Source organism: Streptopelia decaocto, assembly GCF_964273445.1.
Source record: "Streptopelia decaocto genome assembly, chromosome: 6".
NCBI lineage: Eukaryota > Metazoa > Chordata > Aves > Columbiformes > Columbidae > Streptopelia > Streptopelia decaocto.
Window position 1 is genome coordinate 32,390,594 of NC_138660.1, and position 22,819 is coordinate 32,413,412.

At 42.7% G+C, this 22,819-nt stretch overlaps 1 protein-coding gene across 1 annotated transcript in view; it reads left to right on the top strand.

The window, feature by feature from the left end:
• The window catches only part of ADARB1 (adenosine deaminase RNA specific B1), a 61,258-nt gene extending 44,354 nt beyond the window's left edge, over positions 1–16,904 (top strand). Inside the window, exons 6-11 of the mRNA XM_082055238.1 lie at positions 531–699; positions 1,214–1,362; positions 1,975–2,143; positions 9,176–9,357; positions 15,409–15,587; positions 16,060–16,904. Coding sequence (XP_081911364.1) covers positions 531–699; positions 1,214–1,362; positions 1,975–2,143; positions 9,176–9,357; positions 15,409–15,587; positions 16,060–16,236 — 1,025 coding nt within the window. The 3' untranslated portion in view covers positions 16,237–16,904. The remainder of the gene's footprint in view (positions 1–530; positions 700–1,213; positions 1,363–1,974; positions 2,144–9,175; positions 9,358–15,408; positions 15,588–16,059) is intronic.
• Positions 16,905–22,819: the final 5,915 nt, after the last annotated feature.

A 22,819-nucleotide genomic window follows, 5' to 3' on the forward strand; every position in this document is an offset into this window, starting at 1 on the left:
TTGTACGGAATTACTTAATACCAAGAACTACGCTTCTATAAGTGTTATATTCCTGACAAGCTTTAAGCATTAAAACTTATTCGTTCCCTAGTCTTACTGTTCCTGTTGTTGGCTTAATACCCTTCCATAATGTGTTGCTGTTTTAATAAATCGGTGCCTTTCAGATTTCTGAAGTTGCTGTGCAAATCTGCATGGTTGGCCAGAAGGTACATGCTGGCTGCCTGGGGCTCAGGAGAAAAACCACTGTCTTTGCAGCTCTGGCTTCAGTAACCCCTCCTGAAGCAGCAGTTTTTCCCTGCAGGTTTTCAGTTTCTAACTCATCCAAACTCCAATATGAAGAACTCACAAGAACCATAGATGGTGTTGATACAGGGAGGGTATGGCTGAGTGAAGCTTTTGCTTTAAAGAATGTATCAGAAGAAAAGAAGTGAACGAAAAGAAAGGAGCCTTGTTTGGGTTCCGCAGGAAGATCACTTGCTAGATTATTTGTGAATTTAATTGCAGCTTCCTCCTGAAATTTTGTTTTGCAGGTACGGACGTGAAAGATGCCCTGGTAATAAGTGTTTCTACAGGAACAAAATGCATCAATGGTGAATACATGAGTGATCGTGGTCTTGCATTAAATGATTGCCATGCAGAAATTATATCTCGTCGGTGCCTGCTTAAATTTCTGTATACCCAGCTTGAGCTTTATCTAAGGTGAGCTGAAGGGAAATGGAAGATGAGCTGATCACATGGAGCTGAAAAGGTGTCTGTGTAAAACATCTGTCTCAATTATTTCAATGTGAAACACTTGTCCCGTTGCATTAGGATGTTTAATTGAGAACTCAGACCCTTTGCCCTCAAGTTTGACTTTAACAAAATATGTGTTCAGTTAGGTGTCAATCATGAGAGGGGAGGACAGAAAAAATAATTAAGAATAATTTTTTAAACTGTAAACACGTACATCAAAATAATCTCAAGTGAACTAAAGGGTGTTGGATGTTTCATTTGGTGGTAAGTACCTGAAAGCTCTAGACATCTGGGTATATCAAGGGCACTCTATTTCTTGTCTCGATGGTATTCTAATTTTGTTACTTATAATAACTGTTAGATTTATGCTACAAAATTTCCAGCCATCCTGTGTTTGTTTTTAATGCCAATTAAGACTCCCCAGCTTATGGTTATGTACATGTAGTGTCAGTTTTGACTCTAGCTATATTCTCTATTTCAGCAATAAAGAAGACCAACAAAAATCCATTTTCATCAAATCGGAGCGAGGCGGGTTTAAGCTGAAGGAGAATGTGCAGTTTCATCTCTATATCAGCACATCTCCTTGTGGCGACGCTCGGATTTTCTCCCCACACGAAGCGGCACAAGAGGGTATGACAGTGGCCCTACTCGAGCAAGGGACTTTAAAGTATTCTTTGAGCACCTACAAGTGGCACAGTTAAAATTCAGGTGTCTTCTTTCCTTTTAGTGTAGATGTGTGTTAGACAAAGATCTCTCCAAAAAAAAAAAATCTGAGCTGTTCTTCCTGTATGGTAGAAGTTAAGTATAGACTGATCCAGCGAGTGGTCTTGAAGAGGCCGAGATCAGCCAGTGAGTCAGTTCTTTGTACAGAACTAACCAACCCTTTCACCGTTTCCATCTTTTAATGGTAGTTGTCTGCTTGCCCCTTTCTCGGTCTGTCCATTAACTTCATTCTAACGCCGTAACATGCAGAACAGAGTTGAAGAGCTACCTGCTGCGTGCTGCTCCTTCCCGGAAAGCTTGGTTTAATTGCAAGTGTGTTTTAGAAGATGGTATTTGTGAGAGATGTCTCATGCTGTAGCTAATTTGCAAGGAGCAATAGGAATTGTTATGCAAGCCAGCAGTTACTCAGGCAAATACCTTTAATTGCTGCTTCTTGAGTTGAATTGATTCTTCTACTGCTATCTGTAGAACACTTTGAGAATGTTTCTCAGCTGATTGTAGGTGATTTTTGTCATTTAGATCAAGGGGACAGGCATCCAAACCGCAAAGCGAGAGGACAGCTACGGACAAAAATAGAATCTGGGGAAGGAACCATCCCCGTGCGTTCCACCACCACCATCCAGACGTGGGACGGCGTGTTGCAAGGAGAGAGGCTGCTGACCATGTCCTGCAGTGACAAGATAGCGAGGTGAGATATCGAACTCTCTCTGCTGTTGCTTTTCATCACTGAACAAGAAAGGAGAGGTTGCATGATACCTGCAGCGAATGCGCAGGTTATTGGTTGGATTATTTCAGGACTTGGATGTAGCATGGAGGTGGCTGTAACTCCAGAGATAAAGCTCTGATTCTTCACCCGCGATTTGAGTCAGACTTTCTGCCGGCTTTAGAGGCAAGGAGGAATCGTTGCCTATCATTCCAGCCGCTTCCAGCTTTCTTTTGTATTTATATCACTGGGAAATAGCAGAGGAATGCTTCCCCCCTCACCCCTCCTAAAGTAGTATAACATTAGCAAAACAGTACAATAAATATATTGCATTAGTTATATTTGGATAACTTCCGTTGATGGTATACATCCTTGCCCCATCACTGGAAGTGTTCAAAGTCAGGGTGGATGGGGCTTTGAGCAACGTTGTCCTAATGGAAGGTGTCCCTGCCCATGGCAGGGAGGTTGGACTAGATGATCTTTAAAGGTCCCTTCCAACCCAGACAAGCCTGTGATTCTATGATATTGAAGATACATTCACGTCCTTGAGTAGATTTAGATTATTTTATATATTTTAAAAGTGTTCCAGTTAAAAAAATCTTAATCGATGGGCACTTCTAATTTTTGACTTTAAAATTATTTTAACTTAAGTTTAAATATTTTACTGTAATTAAATGTTTTGTTTCCAATGCTAGTGCTTTTATTTATATTTTATCCAATTCCTTCTCTGCTGTTCTCTTTGACAAAGATTGAAACATTTTTTCTGCTCAAAATCCTAAATGGACAAATGATAACCCCCCAAAACCATTTAGCAGCAGTACCCCTTAACAAGTATCAGCAGCACTGGAGAGCTGCAACATGTTTTTTTAATGATTCTCTGTATTGGCAGCCTCTGTGTTCTTGCAAAATAGAGGAGAAATGCCAAGTTTTTCAGCTGATGATATTCTAATTATGTATTAATTAAAATAGCTCTGGTGTTTTATGAAGTCACAGTCTGATTCAAAATGTATTAAGTTGGAACTATTCTTGTATGCTGCATCAAAAATACAGGAGGGAGGTTATGCAATCGCTTTGTTCCTCTAGTCTTGTCTCAAGTGATCAGCATCTCTACTGAAGGAAGACGCTTTACTTGAGTTGAAATCCCCCTAACATAAAGCGATAGGGCATTTCAGAAGCTAGGACACTGGGTTGTTGAAAGGTAACTCTATAAAAGTGACATTTTGGTTTCTTTTTGTTTTGGGGTTTTTTATGGTGTTGTTTTTTTTAATATTTTCAATATAAGTCACCCAGCTTCAATAAATTCCGCAGCTTCATGCCAGGGACTTCTCCCGACCACCAGACATGGTAATCATGCCACACTCATTCGACTTGTTTTATCACGTCGTCATTGCTGTTAGCGCAGATTAAAAAGAATGGAGACAGTTGTTGAGGTAGAAGACATTTGACCGTTTTGTTGATTTTGTGTGATGCAGAGCAGAGTCCATCTCTCACTTGTGTAGCTAGCTGTCACCTCTCCTTGGGGCTAATGGCAATAATTTTGTTTGTGCCCGTGAAGGAAGCAAATAGAACCCCTAGACACAGAACAAAGACTGAATGATGGGTAAGGAGGCCCAAATTTTAATTTTTTTTTTTTCTCTTTTATTTTTTTTAAACATTTCCCTGACACTTACAACCATGTTTTGTCCACTGACATTTAAAAGAATGTGGCATCCAGCGATTGGTCCTCTGGTATACCTGAGCCCTCTGAATTTCCCCTGAGCTTTCCCAAGGGACACAATCCCAGCCTGGAAAAGGCACGGATAAATTCGGGGTGCAGGATTGCACCGGCAGGAAAACTCCTTGTATCACAACAGCCTCATCTGTGTGGATTATCTGTATAATCCAAGCTGTTATTTCCAGCCTCTGAGTGCTTTGCTGTGCGTTGTCTGGCACCTCCTGAGCCTCGTAGAAACATCCAGTTAAAAATACAAGGAACATGAGAAGACCGTGAGTGTAATCCCATTTGGATTAGAAGCATTAGAACAGGATTATGCTGGTGTGTTAGTGCCTTGTGGCCCTGCAGTATGGGGCTAGTGTGGTTTCTGTGACCAAATGTGACTGTTTCGGGACGTTAATATGCATGCATTAGTTTTAAATGCATCCAAACCTTGCTCCATGGTACTTTATGTGTATTTTTTTCATTCGCCTCTTGGTGTGTTTTTCCACCCACATTAAGTTTTTTGGCTTCAAATAATTACTTAACTTGTCATGAAACATTCCAGTTGTGGCTGATGTCTTGCTGAGAAGTGCAAGATTTGTTTTCATCCCATTTCATTGGGAGGAAGGCTGTAGGAATTGAGAAGTGCTTTCACATTAGGTCTAGTTGTTCAAGGAAAAGTCACCGATGTTCTTCTACTCTAAAGAAGGGAAAATATAATTTCTGATAGTGTTTCTTTGGCAAGAGGTGCACCAGCACACTCTGTAAAAGCGTTGCCGAGGAGTTAATTTTTACTTAACCTTTTCGTATATCAAGTGTTGTGAAATCAGCTGCATGTCATGAAGATAGAAGGTGTTGCAGGAATACAGCCAGGGGCTGCATCCCTCCTGCGCGCTGCATCTCCACAGTGGTCCCCAGTTGTTTGTGGAGCTGTGCTGTGACAGAACTGGAGAAACTGCCCCTTCAAAGCCAGGGGTTTGTTTCAAAAAAAAATTGAATCATGTCACTGATCTGACTTCATGGAGAGCTGTACAAACAATAAAATCAGCAGGCTGAGGATCAAGGTGCTGATAGGCAGTGTTCTGTTCGGTCAGTCTTGGCACTGGGGAGATGGTGGGGTGCAACTTCTCGCTTTATAGCAGCAGCAGATTCATACATCCTTTGACTGTCATCCTCTTCTGGAGCTGCTCGGCGGCCAGCCAGCCAGATATAGTTATAATTGCTTTTTCCTTGTCCCAGAAAAGCAGCAGTAGCTCATACATGTAGTGATGGGAACACTGAACTTCCTAATCCAGGTGCTATTAAGGGCCATTGCAGTGTGTCGTCTGGCCTGCCTGAGGAAAAAGGAGAGCTGTGGCTTTGATTTGCAGCTTTTGTTTCCCTTCTTGTGCTTAAGTGCTTTCCTAATGATTTCTAGAAGAGCTCTAGAAATTCTGTTGCCTCGTCAAACATGGTAGGATTAAATATCACCTCAGTGAGTTCCTGGTAGACAGTGGACCAAACTGCTCTGTGACTCTGATCTTCTGCCTCACAAAAGGCAGCTCCAAAGCAAAAGGCTGGTTCAGGATGAGCAAACACATCTTTGTTTGAACTTTCCGGCAGCACGTCAGGTTACCTTTCCTTGCACCGTGCATCACTTGCAGAACTGCAGAGTTGAAGCTGAAGAAGTATCACGAGCTGCTGAACACCTGGCTGCTCTTTGGCCGCAGGTATCCCCATCAGCACCATGTGCTTGAGCTTCCCTGGCATTAAACAGCTGACCCATTGATGGAGAGCTGTCCTGCCCAACAACCTTGTTCTTACTTGGCTGCTGAGTAAATCACCATTAACTCTAATGAGACCTAGGCCCCCAGCTCAAATCAAGGCACCTGTATGTAAATGCTGGCAGTCTGGACTTAAATCTTGTGGCTCATGCTCTATATCAATATAAAAGCTTGTATTTTAAAAGTCAGTTTTATTTTGAAGTTTTATAGAAGTTAAGAAAGAAAATTCTTGCAGTGACTTAAAACCACCACATTCAGAATATGTAAAATGCTGTCACAAGAGGCATTGGTTTTATGCTCAGCTGAGTGTCTCAGATTTTTCCAGTGAGAAGTTTAACGTTGGAGGGTGTCTGCCTGCCCGCTGAGGTGTTCTTCCCCTTCGGAAGATCTCTCATCTTCGCATCTTACTTAGGTGTTTCAGTATCGCCGTAGGTGCGATGCAGCATTCCTGTGTTCTGCTTACGCCTGTGCTTTAGTGCTTTTCTCTGTTGCAAATGTGGAGCCATTTTCCTTCTTTAACAGTGAGAAAAGGTACCATGTGCTCTGGGATCTGCCCGGTAAGGCTGGACCTGAGATCAGGTCGTTTCATATGGGAGTGCTGCATTTTTGCCCATGGGTGGTGCAGGAGAGATTTAAGCTGTTGAATTAGCGATGGGAGAGTTGTCTTCTGTTATCATTTTCTCAAGCCATCAATGCTCTATTTAGTACTGTGCAGCAGCCAAGGTCTGTGTCTGCTGTACTGCAGTGGGGAGAGGTTCATTCTGTGTTAGAAACTACATCTGAACCTTGGAAGGTTTGAGTTTGTAAGCTAGATTTAAGTCAATTCAGTTACTTGACCCTTTTCTGGTACTATTTTTAACCTGAATAAAAAAATCCTTTGCTTGTTTCACTGCAAAGGCAACACTTAATAAAGTTTTCTGTGATAAATTTGGCTGTTTCTGCCCTGCACCTCACAGTTTGTAGTGAAACGCAGAATTTGATCCATTAACTTCGAAACAAGTTGTGGTTTCAGTTAACTTTAGTACTAGATTGACAACGTCTGTTGGCGTGCCTTCTACAACTCGTGCTTGTAAACTGGGAGGACGAGGCAGTTTTAGCATTTCAGGAGGCGATGCCCATGGCCTTTCAAAAACTGATGTGTGGTATTGGTGTAGCTTCTTCTCAGTTTATATCTATAAAGGCTGTTTTTAGTGGATGTGTGAGTGGAAGTGAGAAATTCCCGTTTGACAGAAATAAGTACAGTATGAAAAAGGGACAAGAAAGTCTGCGCAATCCTTCCTTTTGACTCTGTTACAATCTGCAGAATTTCATTTGGGTTTCATGTTTATCTCTGCATTACTGCCCATTTCTGATACATGTTTCTCTAGATACGTTCTTTTATTATAACAACTGTAATTTCAAGCTAGTTTTATAAACCGAACCGCTATCCAACTCTGCCTAATCAATGTTAAGAGCTTTGGTTATATGAATGGTTTCTGCAAACCTTGTCCTTGCAGCAAACCAGCTGCTCCCAATCCAGCACTCGTGAGTGGCTCTTGTACTACTGGTTCATACAGTTCACCTTGCAGAAGCTTGTTCAGGTGTCCTCACTCCTCCTTTTAATCAAAGGAAGTTGAGCAAGACAAACTTGAGCTTTCATTTTCTGTGCTGGAGAAGGTCACCAAGTGTGGGAGGACGCAGCAAAACACAAGCTCTGGAGATACTGAAGGCCAAGGAAAGGATCTGGCACAGGTTTTATTTAAGGAGCCAGGGCTTGCCAGAGGAATGCTTTGGCCTTTCTAAAAATAATTACCCATCACTCAAGCGCTGTTCATGAAAAGTAGAATGTGATGTGCCTTGCTGACAAAAGCTCAGTGTGTGTCTGCAAGTTTCAGATACAATTGTAAGACCCCAGTTTGCAAGGCCCAGTCTTGGATTCTTTCCAGATGTTTCTTCCATAATATTACCTGTGTTTATGCGTATGCTTCCTTATGCTTGATGTAGGTAATACTGAAATAACGAGAAAATGCTATTGTGATTCATTCAGCACTTGAAATACCTCTGTGCTCACAAAATTCTGTCCATGGTAAGGTCACCTAGGCCCTGGGAAGCAACAATTTTCACTTCATACCTTTACTCTGAGGTTTGGTTGCTGATTGCATTTTCAGTGTTATACAAAATATGCTTTTATTCAATGTAAAATATGCCTTATTTTTTATTAGTGCTATGTTTACTCATTCATTAGGGCCAGCTTTTTTAATGACAGGTGAGTAAGTGAATGCTCATTGCCTCCATTTTCATCCTCAGTAAAAACATGCAAAGAAATAGTTTCTTTGGATTACAATTTTTGGTTTTACCGTTTTTTTTTTAAACGCTTTGCAATTCTTGTAGCTAGCTTATGTAGTTCAGTCTTTGCAGCAGTGAAGCAGTTGTGCTATACAGTTTGTAGCCTGATGATGATGTATAGCCATGCCATCCCAGCACAAACTGCAAGAAACACTGTTAGCAACATCAGAGTTCCTGTGTTCCTTGACAAACCTTGCAACCCAGGCCTTTCAATAAGGACAGACATTCTGTATGAGCATGAGAGCTTCCATCGTGCTCCTCTGTTTTATTCAAGCGTCAAAAGAAACTCTCCTGCTACTTGTGTCTGGGTGTTGCAGTTGTAGTCAAGTTTGCTATTTTAATAGTGCCAAGCTGTTTGGAAGCACCTCAGAGACAAGGACAGTGAAAATACTCTGCAGGAGACTTGGAGGTTTTAAAAAGCATTTTATATGATGTACGTACAGATTGATAACCAAAACTTGATCAGATGAACACAGCTACAAAAAAAGTCAGTATTTTGCTCCTATGCATGCTATATCCCTGCCACCAGACCTCATCCGGCGTAGGTCACAGTGCTGCAGACAGGGATTTATGGTTGGATTCTATGAAGCAGCTAAAGTGGGCAAAGAGTGTATATGCTCTTCGCATCCTTTCAGTTTTCAGATTCAGTTTTCTTCCTGCCTGTGGATATTGCAGGCAACTACAGGTGTCCTTTCTGGCAGCAGCATGTAGACAGTTTGGCGAGGGTGTCTGGGACAAGCTTTCCCTTATGGTGATGAGGTGCTGATGTCTTGCAGACATGATCCTTTTTGCGTTCTGAGAAGGACTGTTTGCTCACTACCTGGTGTCTTTTGGAGACATTGGCCACTATTTCTGACTGAGGATCTCACAGTTTGGCTTTCTCCGATTGAACGATCCTGTCTGTCTCTGGCATTAGGGTGCTGGGAAACACATCATCAGCCCTGTTAGTGGGGAAGTGAAGTTACGGGCTCTGCTCCTGAAGTGGGTGCTCACAGTACACCTGTTGCTCTAGGTCATCTTACACAGGGTTTTGCTGAGCATCCCATAAGATGATCTAGGAAATGTTGGCAGGTGTCACAGCTATTCTACCATAGTCATGTGCTGGTCAAGAGGAAGGGTTGAAAGTCTGGTCCATTGTGATTGACTGCTGTTATGTCTGGCAGATGTTACTTGTTCCATTAAAAAGAAAGTGTTTTTTTTGTTGTTTTTGTTTTGTTTTTCCCTCCCTCTTAGGTGGAACGTATTGGGTATTCAAGGAGCCTTACTTAGCCTCTTTGTGGAGCCAATTTACTTCTCTAGCATCATCTTGGGGAGTTTATATCATGGGGATCATCTATCCAGAGCCGTATACCAGAGGATAGCAGAGATAGAAGATCTACCACCTCTTTATACACTCAACAGACCTTTACTTAGTGGCAAGTATCTAATGGAGAAGGCCGTGCCGGTAACTAAGTCTGTTCCAGTAGCAATGTGATTTTGCAGTTCTCAAAACCTTGCAAATTATGTACTGTGAGTAAACTGCTTGCTGGTTACAACAGAGAAGTTATGATCTAAACCTAATGTAGATACTCAGTCAGAAATACCACAGCAAGGACTCTTTGTGAGTTAAAAGGTGGAAAGAACTGGGGCATGAGCCGTTGGATGCGGTTGCACATAATTGCTGTCTGGAGTGTGCCCTAGCGATATTTGAGGCAAGTTGAAGGCCCCAGCTTAGTGAAACCTCTTTCCACCCATGAAATAGTGTGTCAGCTCTTACTGTCACTTCTCTTGCCATTGCAGATATTTGTTGAACGGCCCATCATTAATCAATATGCCAAGACAGACACATTTGGTTCACAATTTCTAGGTCTATAACCAACTAAAAGTGGACGGAGAGAACATCTCAAGCTGCCCTCGGTTGTATTTTCATTTTGTCATCAATCTATGCTGGATGTCGCGTTGGCTTTAATTAGCATGGCACCCAGCTTGTTCGCATGACCCAATAATCATAATATTTTAATTTCCACTTTGTAGGTTAATGCGCAGAGGCTGCGTTCAGAGCCTGGTGGCACATTCTTTGAGAGTATTTTTCATAGAGTATTAAATACATCCGACAGCAATATGGCAAGCCCCAGCTGGTGTAGTTAGCAGTTGTCTTTTGCAGCTCCATTAAGTACCATTCTTTGGCTTTGTGCTGATCCTGGGCTTCAGTGGGGCTAAGAGGAATGGCAATATTTGAATTAACAGGTTGTAACTTCTAATTGAGCTGTGATTTTCAAAGGAAAGTTCTCAAGTGTCTTAAATTCTAAAACTGCTACTTAGAGTAATGCTGTAAAAGCTTTAAACCTGAAGTCTCTTATCCTCCCTCTCATTGTGTGCGTTGCTTTGTTCCGTAGCGCTTGGCTTTTGACATGTGTCTGCTTATTTTCCAGGGGGACAAAAAAGCTCAGTATTTTAAAGCATGTTTGAAGTTTGCCATGAATTCTTAAAATAGATTTAGGGAGTGAGTAGGAAAAAGAGCCTGTTGAACAACCAGCATTTCTTTAGATAAGAAAGGTAATTAATAAGGATTCCCTGAACTGGGACATATTAAAATGTTAACTAATGTATTTGTTCTTATATTAGCAAGCAAGTAACAGTTACAACACTCACAGTATGAAATATTAAATTGTTGTATGAACATAGTAGCTGATGTGTGGACTGTTTCTGCCTGATTTTCAGGGATCTTTACCAAGTCTTCAAGGCAGCAGGTTTGGGGTGGGGTGAGAGGAGTTTTTGTTACCCTTTTCACAACACATAGCAGCACCTTGTCTTCTTAAAAATCCTCTTCCTGCAATATTGATATCATCTATTTGCAATGAAATAGCACCATCTATTTAAACAGTTCAGCTGGGACTCACTGAGCAGCAGAAGGAGAGTTCAGAAATACTCTCAGCTGTTGAGTTTTCATGAAAATACACATTTCAAAAATGTATGGGAGGCCGGAGGAGAATTGTGTATTTTCTACTGGCTCAGTTTTGAAAGCCAGTCTTGCAGCCCATGCTGTTGGATGCAGCTGGGGCCTTGGTGTGGCTGCCCCACTGCTCTTTGATTCACACATTTTATAGTGTATTCTTACCTGGAATAAGTGGAATAAACACCACAAAACCACCTGTCCCCAGTTCTATATTACTCCTGCTACCGCACACACAACTGTGTGATGGTGATTCATTTCTACCAGAGGGATGAAGTAAAAGACAAATAACTCTCTTTCCCCAGTGTCTCACCTGTTTGGCTGAGAAAGTACCGTAAAAACTGCTTTTTTTCCTCTCATAAAACAAGCTGTATGTCTACAGGGACGATTGCATTAAGTCAAAGTCAGAGTGAGTTACTGCCATCTACTGCTGACAATTATCTCTTCATTGTCTCTCTTTCCTCATAGGAGTTTTTCTTCTTATACCTCCTTTTCGCAGCAAGTGAAATGTGAACGTGCACATCAGAGTAGCTGGTTTTTAACTAGGGAACGTGGGAGATGTGTATGTTGGTAGAAAACTCCCCGTGTTGACTCTTGGAAGCCTTTTGGTTGCAGGACCCAGGCTTTTGGGATGCCCTTAGCACCGCAGCACCAAGCGCACATGAGCTCTCCAGCTCACTTGAAGAGAAGACAGCTTTGAATCTTGGGAATTTCTAGAATAATCTGAAAAGGGATCAATTTCTCAGTCAAAGCGAACGGCTGCTCAACCGAACCCTGCAGTAGTGTCTGCTTCTATGGACAATACCTTTATTCTTAGCTGCGATTATAATAGAAATTCAAAGCTTTCCCTGTTTTGATGTCCGATAAGCTGATAGTTTCTCATCCTGTAGTTTCTCTAGAGTTCCTTGCATTCTACCAGAGTATTGTCAGAAATTACCTTGTTTGGTGATTTTGACCTGTTACTTGTGGTGCTACAGATATTACCTATTTTGATTCTCAGCTGAAAAATCCCAGAGCAGCGTCACATCTTCTGTTTATCTTGTCACCAGCGTAAGAACTGTCTTAGGTAAGCCCAAGATCTTAAGGCTTGATCCGTCCAGCCCAGAACCTTTTTCCACAGATAGGCTGTGAAAAGCAAAAGGCATTAGGAAACCTCTGCAGATACCTCCCGAGAATCGCAGCAGTGACTTGCACATTAGGGACATCCCGAGTCCGGTATTGAGAATCTTTGTGTTTAGATCCTTAATGGATCTTTCATTCATGAAAACCTGGCTTTGTTTTTGAACTGGTTTCATATTTTTGCCATCCGCAGCCTCGTTTAGTAAGGAGGGCTGTAGGATGTGTAAAATGCGCAATGGAATTTCCTTTTATGCTGGTTTAAATAGGTGCTCCTCAGTGCTCTATATGGTACAGGCTATAGGTAGTTGTCGTGGCACTTCTGTCAGGGCGCTCAGTTTTCTATACCCCTGCGATATTCCTGCATAATTCCTGGGTTTCGCAAGCTGAAAGGTCTTAGTCTGCTTTGTTGTTCTTTGCATGGAGACCCTTCCACATAAGGATCGTCCCTTCCATTTTACAATCACATTTTTGAGCTAGTGAGACCAGAGCAGCACCTGATACTCAAGATAAAGCAGCAGTACTGATTTACATGGTGGCATCATGCTATTCTGTTCAGTTCCATGGTCCTTCAATAAAAATTCCTAACATTCCCTTTGCTTCCTTTGATTACTGTTGAACATTGACCTGATCTCAGCGTAGAATTGAATATTAGAAGCTAAAATTTCATTCCTGAATGCTAATAGCCAGCTCCAAGTCCAGCACTCCTTATGCAAAATAGCTTTGTCTTTTACTCCTGTTCATTACCTAATATTTCTCCGTGAGGAATTCCATCTGCCTTTTTATTGCCCAGTCACCTTTGGTGATTTTTTTTTTTTGGGATGGGTCTGTTTCCTTGGTACCTTATCCTCCCATTCATATTGGCAGTTTTCACTCTCTATCTCCTTTATAACGAAGCTTTTTTGAGCTCTGTCCTCAAAGAACTGCCAAGCTTTATTATTTATATAAGCATTGGCACAAAGAGCTGTGATCTGTGCTTGTCATACCCTATTATAATAATATTCAAAAATAAGTTCTGAGCCATGTTTTCTAAATAGCTTAGTTATCCATTTTCAAGAGAGAATAAAGTGTTTTCCTTTCTGTCCTTGCTTTCTCTCCCGTTACTAGTTTCAGCTCACTGTGCCACGTTCATGTCTAGGTTTTGAGGAGGAAGATATGATCCACCTAAAGTGTTATCGGACTCCTTGCTTTTGAGATGACCTTTGTTCCCTGGCCGTGCTACCTGTGATCAGCCTTCAGTGGCTCCTTTGCTACCACTCCAGGGTTCCCGCAGATAATTAAGCAGCTGAACAGGGTGTTGTTATTTAAGTGTTATTTGAAATGCTCATGTTTTGGGTTTTGTTTGGGTTTTTAAGTTTTTATCTAATCCATCAAAATAACCTGAGGAATGCATTGTGTAGTTGCCACGGGAACGTGGTGCTTACTGGATGTGCAGCTTCCTCTTCTTTATCCGATTTACTTGTGCGGATGCTTGTGATGTGTTTGAGTAGCTGACAGGGCAGAGGCCTCAAGGAGCAAATGGTGTTTTGCAGCACTTGGTGAACTGTATCTGATTGCTGTACTGGGTCAGTAGTGTATGGAACAAAAGCAAAAGTGTTACTATAGATATCACTAAACTAAAGAAAACATATGCCAAACTTACAATTTATGAGGTGTTTAGGTGCAAGCCTCGTGTCTTGTGGCTCACGGAGCGGCAGCATTTGGACTCCAGTGGCACAGGACACACGCAGGCGTTGTGTGCGATCAGCTCCGCTTTTCAGGAGACGTGATGCCCACGCTCATTGCCAAGGGCAGAAGTCATGATGAGGACTTTTTGACTCATCGTAAAGCCTTGTTCTTGCTGGGTCTTCCTCACATATTGCTTGTGGGCTATTGTGGGTGGGACAGGGACCCCTGTCCGCCCTCCCAGGGTGGTCGGTGTGTGGATCCCAGATCCCTGCTCACCGATTTACACATCGGTGGGTGTAGATCTGCGGCATGCTGTGGATGGGGTAGGAACCTCTGCTGTATTTCAGCTCCTGGATGCATCTCTCCTTAAAGTTATCTTCTAAAAGAGCTCTTTAGGAAACTCTTGTCCCCATTCTCAATTTTTTCAGCTTGTATTTTAAGAAAATGGGGAATGGTAGGGTGATTTTTTTACCAATTCACTTATCAGTCAGAGTGACCAGGTTGGCGTAAACCAGGCGTAAAAATACAGCAACTTCAGGAAGTTCAATATGTTTGATATTTCAAAATGTTTGTTTGTTTATTAAAAGGGGAATTGATTATAGAAAGCAAACCAAATTTCACTGTGTCATTCAGACCTCGTAGGTCTCACACGCTCTCGGCGCTGGGCCCAGAGCTGCTGACAGACCTGGGCCAAGTGATGTTGGCTTAACTTTGTTTATTGGATTGTGTTTCAAATATCAGCAAGCAATGCATCCTGCTGCAATGCTTACGTGCAATTTATACTAATTCACTCTATCTTATAAAGGGTAGCACCTAGCATAACCTTGGAGTAGATTTGAAATAGGCTTTCAGTAAGAATTTCATTAAAAATAGGGTCTTTGTTCTCTCTTGATGAAACAACTGAGACACCTTAAAGGTAGCTTTGCCACCTCTGTAACGTTTGCAGGATCCAAAGCCGTATTTCGGAGGTGTTGCACAGTTTAACATCTGAGCAAAGTGATGTGTGTCCTCTCTTGAGTCCTGCAGTTTGCCATTTCTGGGCACTGGAAGCAGCAATGGGCACGTCAAGTGGGGAGGCGGCTGAAGCACAGCTGGATTGGTGCTGGAAGACACAAATGTCTGCTACTTTTGACTTTCTGCAGATGATGCTGAGGTTGGGGCTCTCCTTGTCTAACTTGGGTGCCCACAGCGCCAGCAACATGCACCTCAATTTTGACAACAGCAGAGTGAAAAGGGGTTGATTGGAGAGTTACAACTGCGGAACCTCACAGTATCTGCTCATTCCTACACTCTGCTGAGTGGCCCCGAGAGCAGCGGTTTCTTATGCAGGAGCAAAGCTGCTATTTTTCTACTCCATAATTATTTGCGGGTTAACATTTAGTTTGTTGGTTTGCCCTATAAGCAAGACCAGATCCTCCTGAGATGGATGTGGCAAGGCACTTGTGTTACACTCCCCATGGACCCCTTCACAAGGAAGCTGGTTTCTGGTGGCTCCCGCGACAAACTTGCCCTCCTAGGAGCAATAGAGGAGACGATGAGAATAGACAGGATGAGAATAAGATGTGCATGGTGATATCTCTGCGAGCTGGTGAAAAATGTGCAGGAGAACATCCTTGGTATAAAAGATCCACTTCTAAGACTGCTTAGTGATGTGATTTCAGTAGCTCTGCCGTATCGCTTACTCCCCAGTAGAAACAAAAATCAAGGGTTTGGTATTTACTGTTGTCATTAAACATCACTTTTCTTTCAGGTATCAGCAATGCAGAAGCACGTCAGCCAGGGAAAGCGCCAAACTTCAGCGTGAACTGGACAGTAGGAGACACTGGTCTTGAAGTTATTAATGCTACAACCGGCAAAGATGAAATGGGTCGTGCATCCCGCCTTTGCAAGCATGCTTTTTACAGCCGCTGGATGCGTATTCATGCAAAGGTATATCTTACAGAGTGCTAGATTTTCCAGTTCTTCTTAATTCTTAATGAAATATCTGTGCATGCTGCTTTTTGTATTCAGAAGCCACTTTCTGAGCCTGTTGAAAGCTGAGCCTGATGTTAGGTCCTGCTCCATGTAGTAATGGAACCGAACAATGCATTTGTTTAGCTTATTCTTTAATTTGATGATGTCTGGTCAAAAATGCATGCAAGGATCTAACAGTCCTTGGTTTATAGCTAATTAAAGGGTGCTATCTCCTTTGCCTTCTCATTTTAATTTATTTGGAAGGATAATCCCAGTGTCACTGCAATCAAACCTACTGAGGTTTTGCTCTGTCCTCTCTTAGAAGGAAAAGCTACAAGGAAGTATCTGTCTGGTTTAATACTAGCTGTTTTAATAACTCTGTCCCTCTCGAAAAATTTGGCTTAATAGTTTCTTTTGTCTCCTCTTTTCTCGTCTTGAATCCACACAGCTTTCCTCCAGCTTGCGCTCCAAGATCCTCAAGCCCAACCTGTACCACGACACCAAGCAAGGAGCCACTGAGTACCAAACTGCCAAAGAGTGTTTGTTTAAAGCGTTCCTGAAGGCAGGACTGGGAGCCTGGGTGGAGAAGCCCATAGAACAGGATCAGTTTTCTCTCACCGTCTAATTCACAGACTGCTCATCACTTTGGGAAGGGGGTTGTTCTGGAAATTCCTGGTGTCCAGCACTGCTTTCTGGCATCTCCATCAAAACATCTTTTTGTTTGGAGTTGGGTTTGGTTTTTTTCGGTTAAAAAAAGCTTCATAGTAACTGTTTCTGTTTTGCTTAAGTATTGAAACTCAGTGATGATCTGACACATAAATGTATATTTCATTATGGGAAAGTAATTTCTGGTGTATTTCTAGAAATACTTTTACTGTAGAAAACTTGCAGTAAGGCTGTCCTTACAGTATACAATGACTCATTTTTTCTGGGTTAAAAGAATTCATTTTTTAAATTCAATGTCATCAAGTGCATGAAGAAAGGAAAGTTTCTCTAGGTTTTACACCACACTTTTAGGAGGTAGCTTATGTTTTTTTTTAAAGAAAATAGGTGACAAAGCTGATTCTACTCCTCTGTTAACTTGTACTTGAACTGCGGATATTTCTAGCATATAGACCACAGAGCCAGAATGGATTCTGGACAGCTAGTATTTCCTCACTTCCTTGCTCTTTAAAACCAGCTGCTGAGAATTTCATGTCTTTGATGTATGTATTTATTAGCCTGTGACCCAGTTTTTAACATGCAGCTTTTTATTCTGTTTTTAAAAATACATTTACCTCCCATTTACACACATTGTGAAGTCTTCATTTTTTTTTACCGTTGTAAACTGGAAACAGCAAAATAATTATTTGTAAGTTAAGAAGTTTAGTCTATAATGTGCAGAAATCTGTTTAGAAGTAGGTGATTTGTAAATCCCAGGAACTCATCAGAATACAGTCATCACTGTAACAGTAATATGACAACTTAAAGAAAAATAATTGCTCATTTTAAGGGCGCTAAGCCTGAATTGCCAAAACCAGTCGGTTGCTGGGTATTGATTGCTCTCCTCTCGAAGAAATGAAAAGCTCTCGTAAGGACACAAATTAAGTCTTCTTTCCTGTGAGTTGTATCTGCTTTAACCCAAGTTGTTGTGTCTCTGAGATTCCATTGCCTTTTGGCTTTACACGTGTGATGGTCTTCATGAAGCTCATTAGGTAAGTTGCTTTGATGACTTAGAAAGGTGGTTTTCCTAAAGGTGTAAACACTTCTGCTTTATGTAAAAATGTAAGATAGAAGGGAATTATTGCAAGATCAGTTTGATTAACTGGTGTATAGAAGTCATTTTTAAAAATACTTTTTAGTACACGACGTTTAGGAGCGATAGGACAACGTCTGGTCTCGCTTCTCTGCTCACATGGCGTGTGTCCAAACACATCCCTCGGCTCATGCCCGTCCAGGTGACACCTGTGCTTTCTGAAGAGCATCTTGGAGATCCTCTGTGTTCCCTTTGCAAGCGACGAAGGTGATGCTTTGTGACATGCTAGTGCGCCTGACAGCACCAAACCAGCGCACCGCTGCTCCAGCTGTCGGTTCCTGTCCCTCCGCTCGGCTGCCCCGTCCCTGTGCCACACGGGACAGCAGATCAGTGGCTGGTCCGTGCTTTGAAGCCAAGTCAGGTGTTGCTTTTAGACCCACATTGGGTCAGAGGTCCGGTTTGGAGTCGTGTTGGCGCATTGCGGAGCAGTGGAGTGGAGCGTGGGTCCTCCAGCCAGCTTCCCGGCCAGAGCCCCTGTGTCCTGAAGCTGGAACTGGAGCTACTGTACCTGAGCCACAGCATCTCCAGGGGGTTAGCCAATACTTGGGGTGTTGGAGACTTGGATGTAAACCCAGTTCTGGCCAATCATGAACACCGAGGAGATGTGCTGCTTCGTTATTGCCCAAGTAGGAACCCGTTTTCACCTTCAAAAATGATCAAGCCTGAAAATCAGCAGTTGAAGCCTGTGGGTCGCTGTCTTGGAAGTAATGCATTGAGGTGCAAACAATGCATTTTTGGCAGTATTATGGATAGTAGCGAGCATTGCTGTGGGAAGATGAGCAATACTGTGGCCTAGTGGTCTCCTCGGAAAAGACCTGGATGCTTCCAGAGGTTGCTGCCTCTTCCAGATGCCAGAGGAACAAACCTGGCAAGCTGCACCAGCCAGGCTTTGTTAAGTCAGATTCACAGGTGACTGGAGCCCTCCTGTCTGCTTGTCACTAAAACCAGGAGTGCTCCTGTGGCCTCTGCCAGCCCGACAAGGCTTCTGTGGTCGTCCTCTAACTGAGGCTTAGACTGCCCTGTTGTGAAGCTACAAGGAATTTAATTATATGTGGTCAGATTTTGCAGGCGCTTGGACCTTTGAGATCAATCTTGGCTTGTTCACGTTGCAAAAATTCTCTGTGGCTATAGCTGAATACATGCATATGTGTCTGCAGGATCGAGGAAAAGCTGCTCGCACTATATACCTTTTCTTGAGATCATTACTGCTATTAGATGAAATAAAGACACGTTTCTAAGGGGCTCAGTCTGTTGATAAATGAAGTCCATTGATAATTTCCAGCGAATCATTTTTACCCATCTTTCTGAAGTGCTCATTCAAAAGTTGGTGTCTCTCTGGATTTTTTTGGATGACTTGGAAAGTATTAGCTCAAACTATTTTTTTTATAAGGTCACAAATATGAGCAATATATTTAAGTATTATTATAGACATAGTTTTTTAAGCTGTTCAAATGAACAATTAAAATTAAAGTGTAAAGGAAATATGTTCCATGCCAAAACCTTTTGACGAAGGAATGGTGTCAGGTTATTTATGAGGAATGAGTGCTCTTGTTTATAATTCCAGAATTTTAAAAAGTAAGAAGTTTTCCAGGGTTGTATGCAATCCATATCTGTCTTCTGGGAGTCAATAAAACACTGCTTGGCTTCCTTCAGTTGCTTGTCCCTTTTTTGTGCAGCTGTTACGTGGAAAGAAGTTGGGAGGCAGAGCTGTGGTTGCTGGTGCTCCCGTGTTCCTCACAAATCACTGTCACCGAGCACCAATGGATAGCGATGTATACAATGTGGAGTGACTGCATAAGATAAGGCAGCTCAGCTTCCAGCAGCTGCCCAATTTTATGGCTGACTTTTGTGTTGGGAGAAAAGCCTGGGCTGGGTGGATGGGACTTGCAGGGCTGCTCTGAGAGCGGCTTCACTTCTTTTAATTGTGGGTTTTTTCATATTTTTGATTGCACACGAGTTTTTGTTTCAGGATCTTCAAAGGACTTGAAATAAATAATAACAACTTTAAGGTTGATAAATACTTGAAATCTAATTTAAGGTGTTTTTCTCCAGATGACGTTCTAGTGATAATGAAGTCTGTAGGTTCGTAAAAATATATAATTTTAATTATAGATGTTTGAAATATATATGATCGCTTTAAGAAGATTTGGGCCTAAAGGCTCACACTTCAAATATCAGTTACAGCCGTACTCAGGACCTGGTAATAATGATTTTTGTGTGTATTGTGTGTAGGAGTTTGTTAGCAGCTGTTCTCACCCTGGTGTAGCCGGTGATGGTGACTCTGCCTATGTGGGGACGTACAGCAGCGGGGTTTCTGTACCTGTGGCCATTTTGGTCTTCTCATCTTGGAGAAATTTTTTAATGGGTGGTTACTATGTAGGAAACTCAAGAGTAAGAAGATTTTTGTGTGCTATGCCTCTGTGCATCCTCTAAATCTGAAATAACTTGCAGCTGTAAGTCTAAGGATCTCGTGTTGCATTTCATGAGTCCAGTTCTGTGCTGTCGACCCAAGGGAACAAAGTAAATCTCATCCTGCTCGCTCGGTGAAAACACGCGTGAAATGAAGCTGTTGGTTCCGAGTCCTCGGTGGCACGGAGCAGAGCGTGTCCCCCACGGCAGAGCGGCGCTGCCTTTTGAAACCAGGCTGTCTTCTTAAAAAATAGCCAACTAGGAGCTGAGAATCAGTTCTAAGAATTGCTCAGTCATGGTCACCAAATATTGCCGTTTGTTTTGTTTTGTTTTTTAAAATATCAATGATTTTATAGCGAAGATTATTATTGCCATTCCATAAAGTAGGTTTTAATGCTTGGGAGGCTCATGCTTGCAGGGAAGCTGTGTTTTGGATTCTTTGCATTTTGATTGTCATAAAATGTCCACTGAGAAAATTATCCCAAAGTTTAACTGAAAAGGAAGCAGAGCTACAATTCAAGTAGACTCTTAGAACAAAAATTTTGATTTAAAACCTAAGACCCCACAGAAATAAAACACATAAAATTAATTATCCTGTCTCAGAATAGACTTTTTTATTTTTGCTGGGTTTGTTTTGTTTATTTTGGTTGGTTGGGTTTGTGTTGGTTTTGGTTTGATTGCTTTTTTTGGTTGGTTGGTTGGTTTGAGGTTTGTTTTTTAATACCAAGTGATTTCAGTTGAGTTTGAAGGTTTTCACCTTGGCTTAACGTGCTCCTGTTTGGAGAGGAGCTGGTGTTCATCCCAGGGTTACCTAGAGCTGGCAGGCACAGGTTTTGAAAAGGACAAGAAGTGGATTTTAGAAGTGATGCTGCACTCGGTGCCGCAGTTCTCTTTATGGAAACAGCTGCTCCAGAGTATTTGCAACAATTTTGGGCTGGCCCCCCCTCAAGAGGAAGGTTGTGTAGGTCTCTGTGGCGGGTACATACAGCCACAGGGTGTGTGGTGTTTCATCTCTAGCGAGGTGTTTGTCCCTAAAACACACCCGGGTGGATAAAACCCAAGTTTCTCCTCGGGTCATGTCAACATAGAGTGTTTTTCAGAAGCTTTGCAGCCAAAGGTCTGTCCAGTTGCCCGTTGATAAGTGGGCTGTTAATTGTGCCAATGGCATTTGCATGTGCAGGAGTGAGTTTTATGGGTAGCTAGATTTTGTTTTCTTCAGTCATTCTGGAAAAGAAGAATTAAGAGCCCTGTTTGCTGTCAGTACTGAGGGCAGTGGGCATCAGCAGGTGTAATGATTTAAAGAATTTCTGTTCTCTAGAGGGAAAGATCCACAGCTGAGGTCACTGCAGTGGTTTTTTACATTTTTAGTATGTTCAGCATCATCATACCAATATCTTTTTTGCTGTAGTTCAGCTGAGGCATCTTTAACAAATTTAAGACCAAATGTGTGTGTGAATATATATTTATACATGTATATATAGCTGTATATTGTTTGCATTAGGCAGTTGTTCTTCCCGTGTGATAGTGTAAATACATTAGCTTTACCTACCCGGTGTAAGGATATTAAAGAACACTCTCAGATACTGTCCTTAGTACTTATTTTCTCTATTTATAAACTCAACTTTGAAGACAAGACCTGGTTTTATCTCTGGTTTGTCGCTTTCCTTACAGAACACTTATTCCTATCCTGGTGTCACTACTGAAGCACAACCCATCGGTTGATGATTCCAGGCTCTGACTCTTTTGCATACTACCTTGCATTGTTTAATTAATGTTTCTGCAGAGATTGAAAAATACAAGAGCTATATCATTGCTAAGTTTCACCATTGTTTTTGTATATTGAAACTAAGTGGAATGTCACAAAACGTTGTGGATGCCGTTAAAATGGTGGTTTGGGTTACATCCTAAAGAGCTAGTGAGGAAGTAATCTGAGGGAACACTTCTGAAGCTGCCAGCTTGACCTCTGAAATGGCAGTTTTGCAAAAAGAAAGGAAGGAGGGAGGGATTGTAGGCTTGGAAATGCCTGGCATGGCGTTGCAGAGGTAGTGGGAGCAACGGGGTGGAAAAGGGAAGCTCTGGAGGTGGGAGCTGCCCGCCCTGCCCATGGGACACCATGGTGTTGGTGAACACAAATGGAGCCTGTTCAGTCACATTGCTCTGGCTGAACAAATGCTATCAGTGATCTTTGTACAAAAGTTACTGATACCCCACTACCCGATGTGGGGTGCACGGGGCTCCCTGCCACCCTCTCCCTCCCCTGGCCATCCGAAGAGCTGGTGGGGTGGCCCTGGCAGGAGGGGTCCTGCTGTCCCTGTGGATCCGGGCTCTGACCTTGGCTCTGTTCCTCTCTGTTCCAGCCGTTCAACACGCGACAAAGGACAGCGGCCCCTACGTCCAACGCCAGGCCCTTCGCACGCTGCCCCAGCTGAGAGCTGCAGTGGCAAACGGCTCCTCCAGATCCAGGCTGCAGGAGGTGCAGGGCCAACTCCGCCAGGCGTGGAGGAGGCGGCGGCCTTCTCTCTGGGGCAATGGCTGGCTGTGCTGCTGGGGCTCTGCGCAGGACTGATCCCAGCACCCCCATAGGCTCTTCCTTCATTAAACAGTTTCTTGAGTGTCTGAACATGCAGATCTCAAGTTACTGCTCTTCTGCCCTTCTGTCTCCAACCACTGGGTCTTGCTTTGGTCCCCAGGGCATTGGGGTAGAGGACAGAAAAGGTACTTGTGCTCAGCAACCATTGCCCAGGCACGCAGTGTAGGAGACAAAGAGACCAGAAACCACTTCTCACTTGGTTCTTCTGCTGAAGCCTTCAATGTTTCCAACAAGAGCAGAGCCCAGAGCTGTGGGCTGAAATACTTGTCCTTGGAGATGTCCACAAATGTTCTCCCCGCCGTAACCTGCCATTTGTGCCTCTTTAGCCAGCTCCTGTGGAGCTCCTTTGGTGCTGGGTCACTGTGTGGTGGGTTTGCTGGGCTGGGGGAGCCCCAGGGCACACGCCTGTGGCAC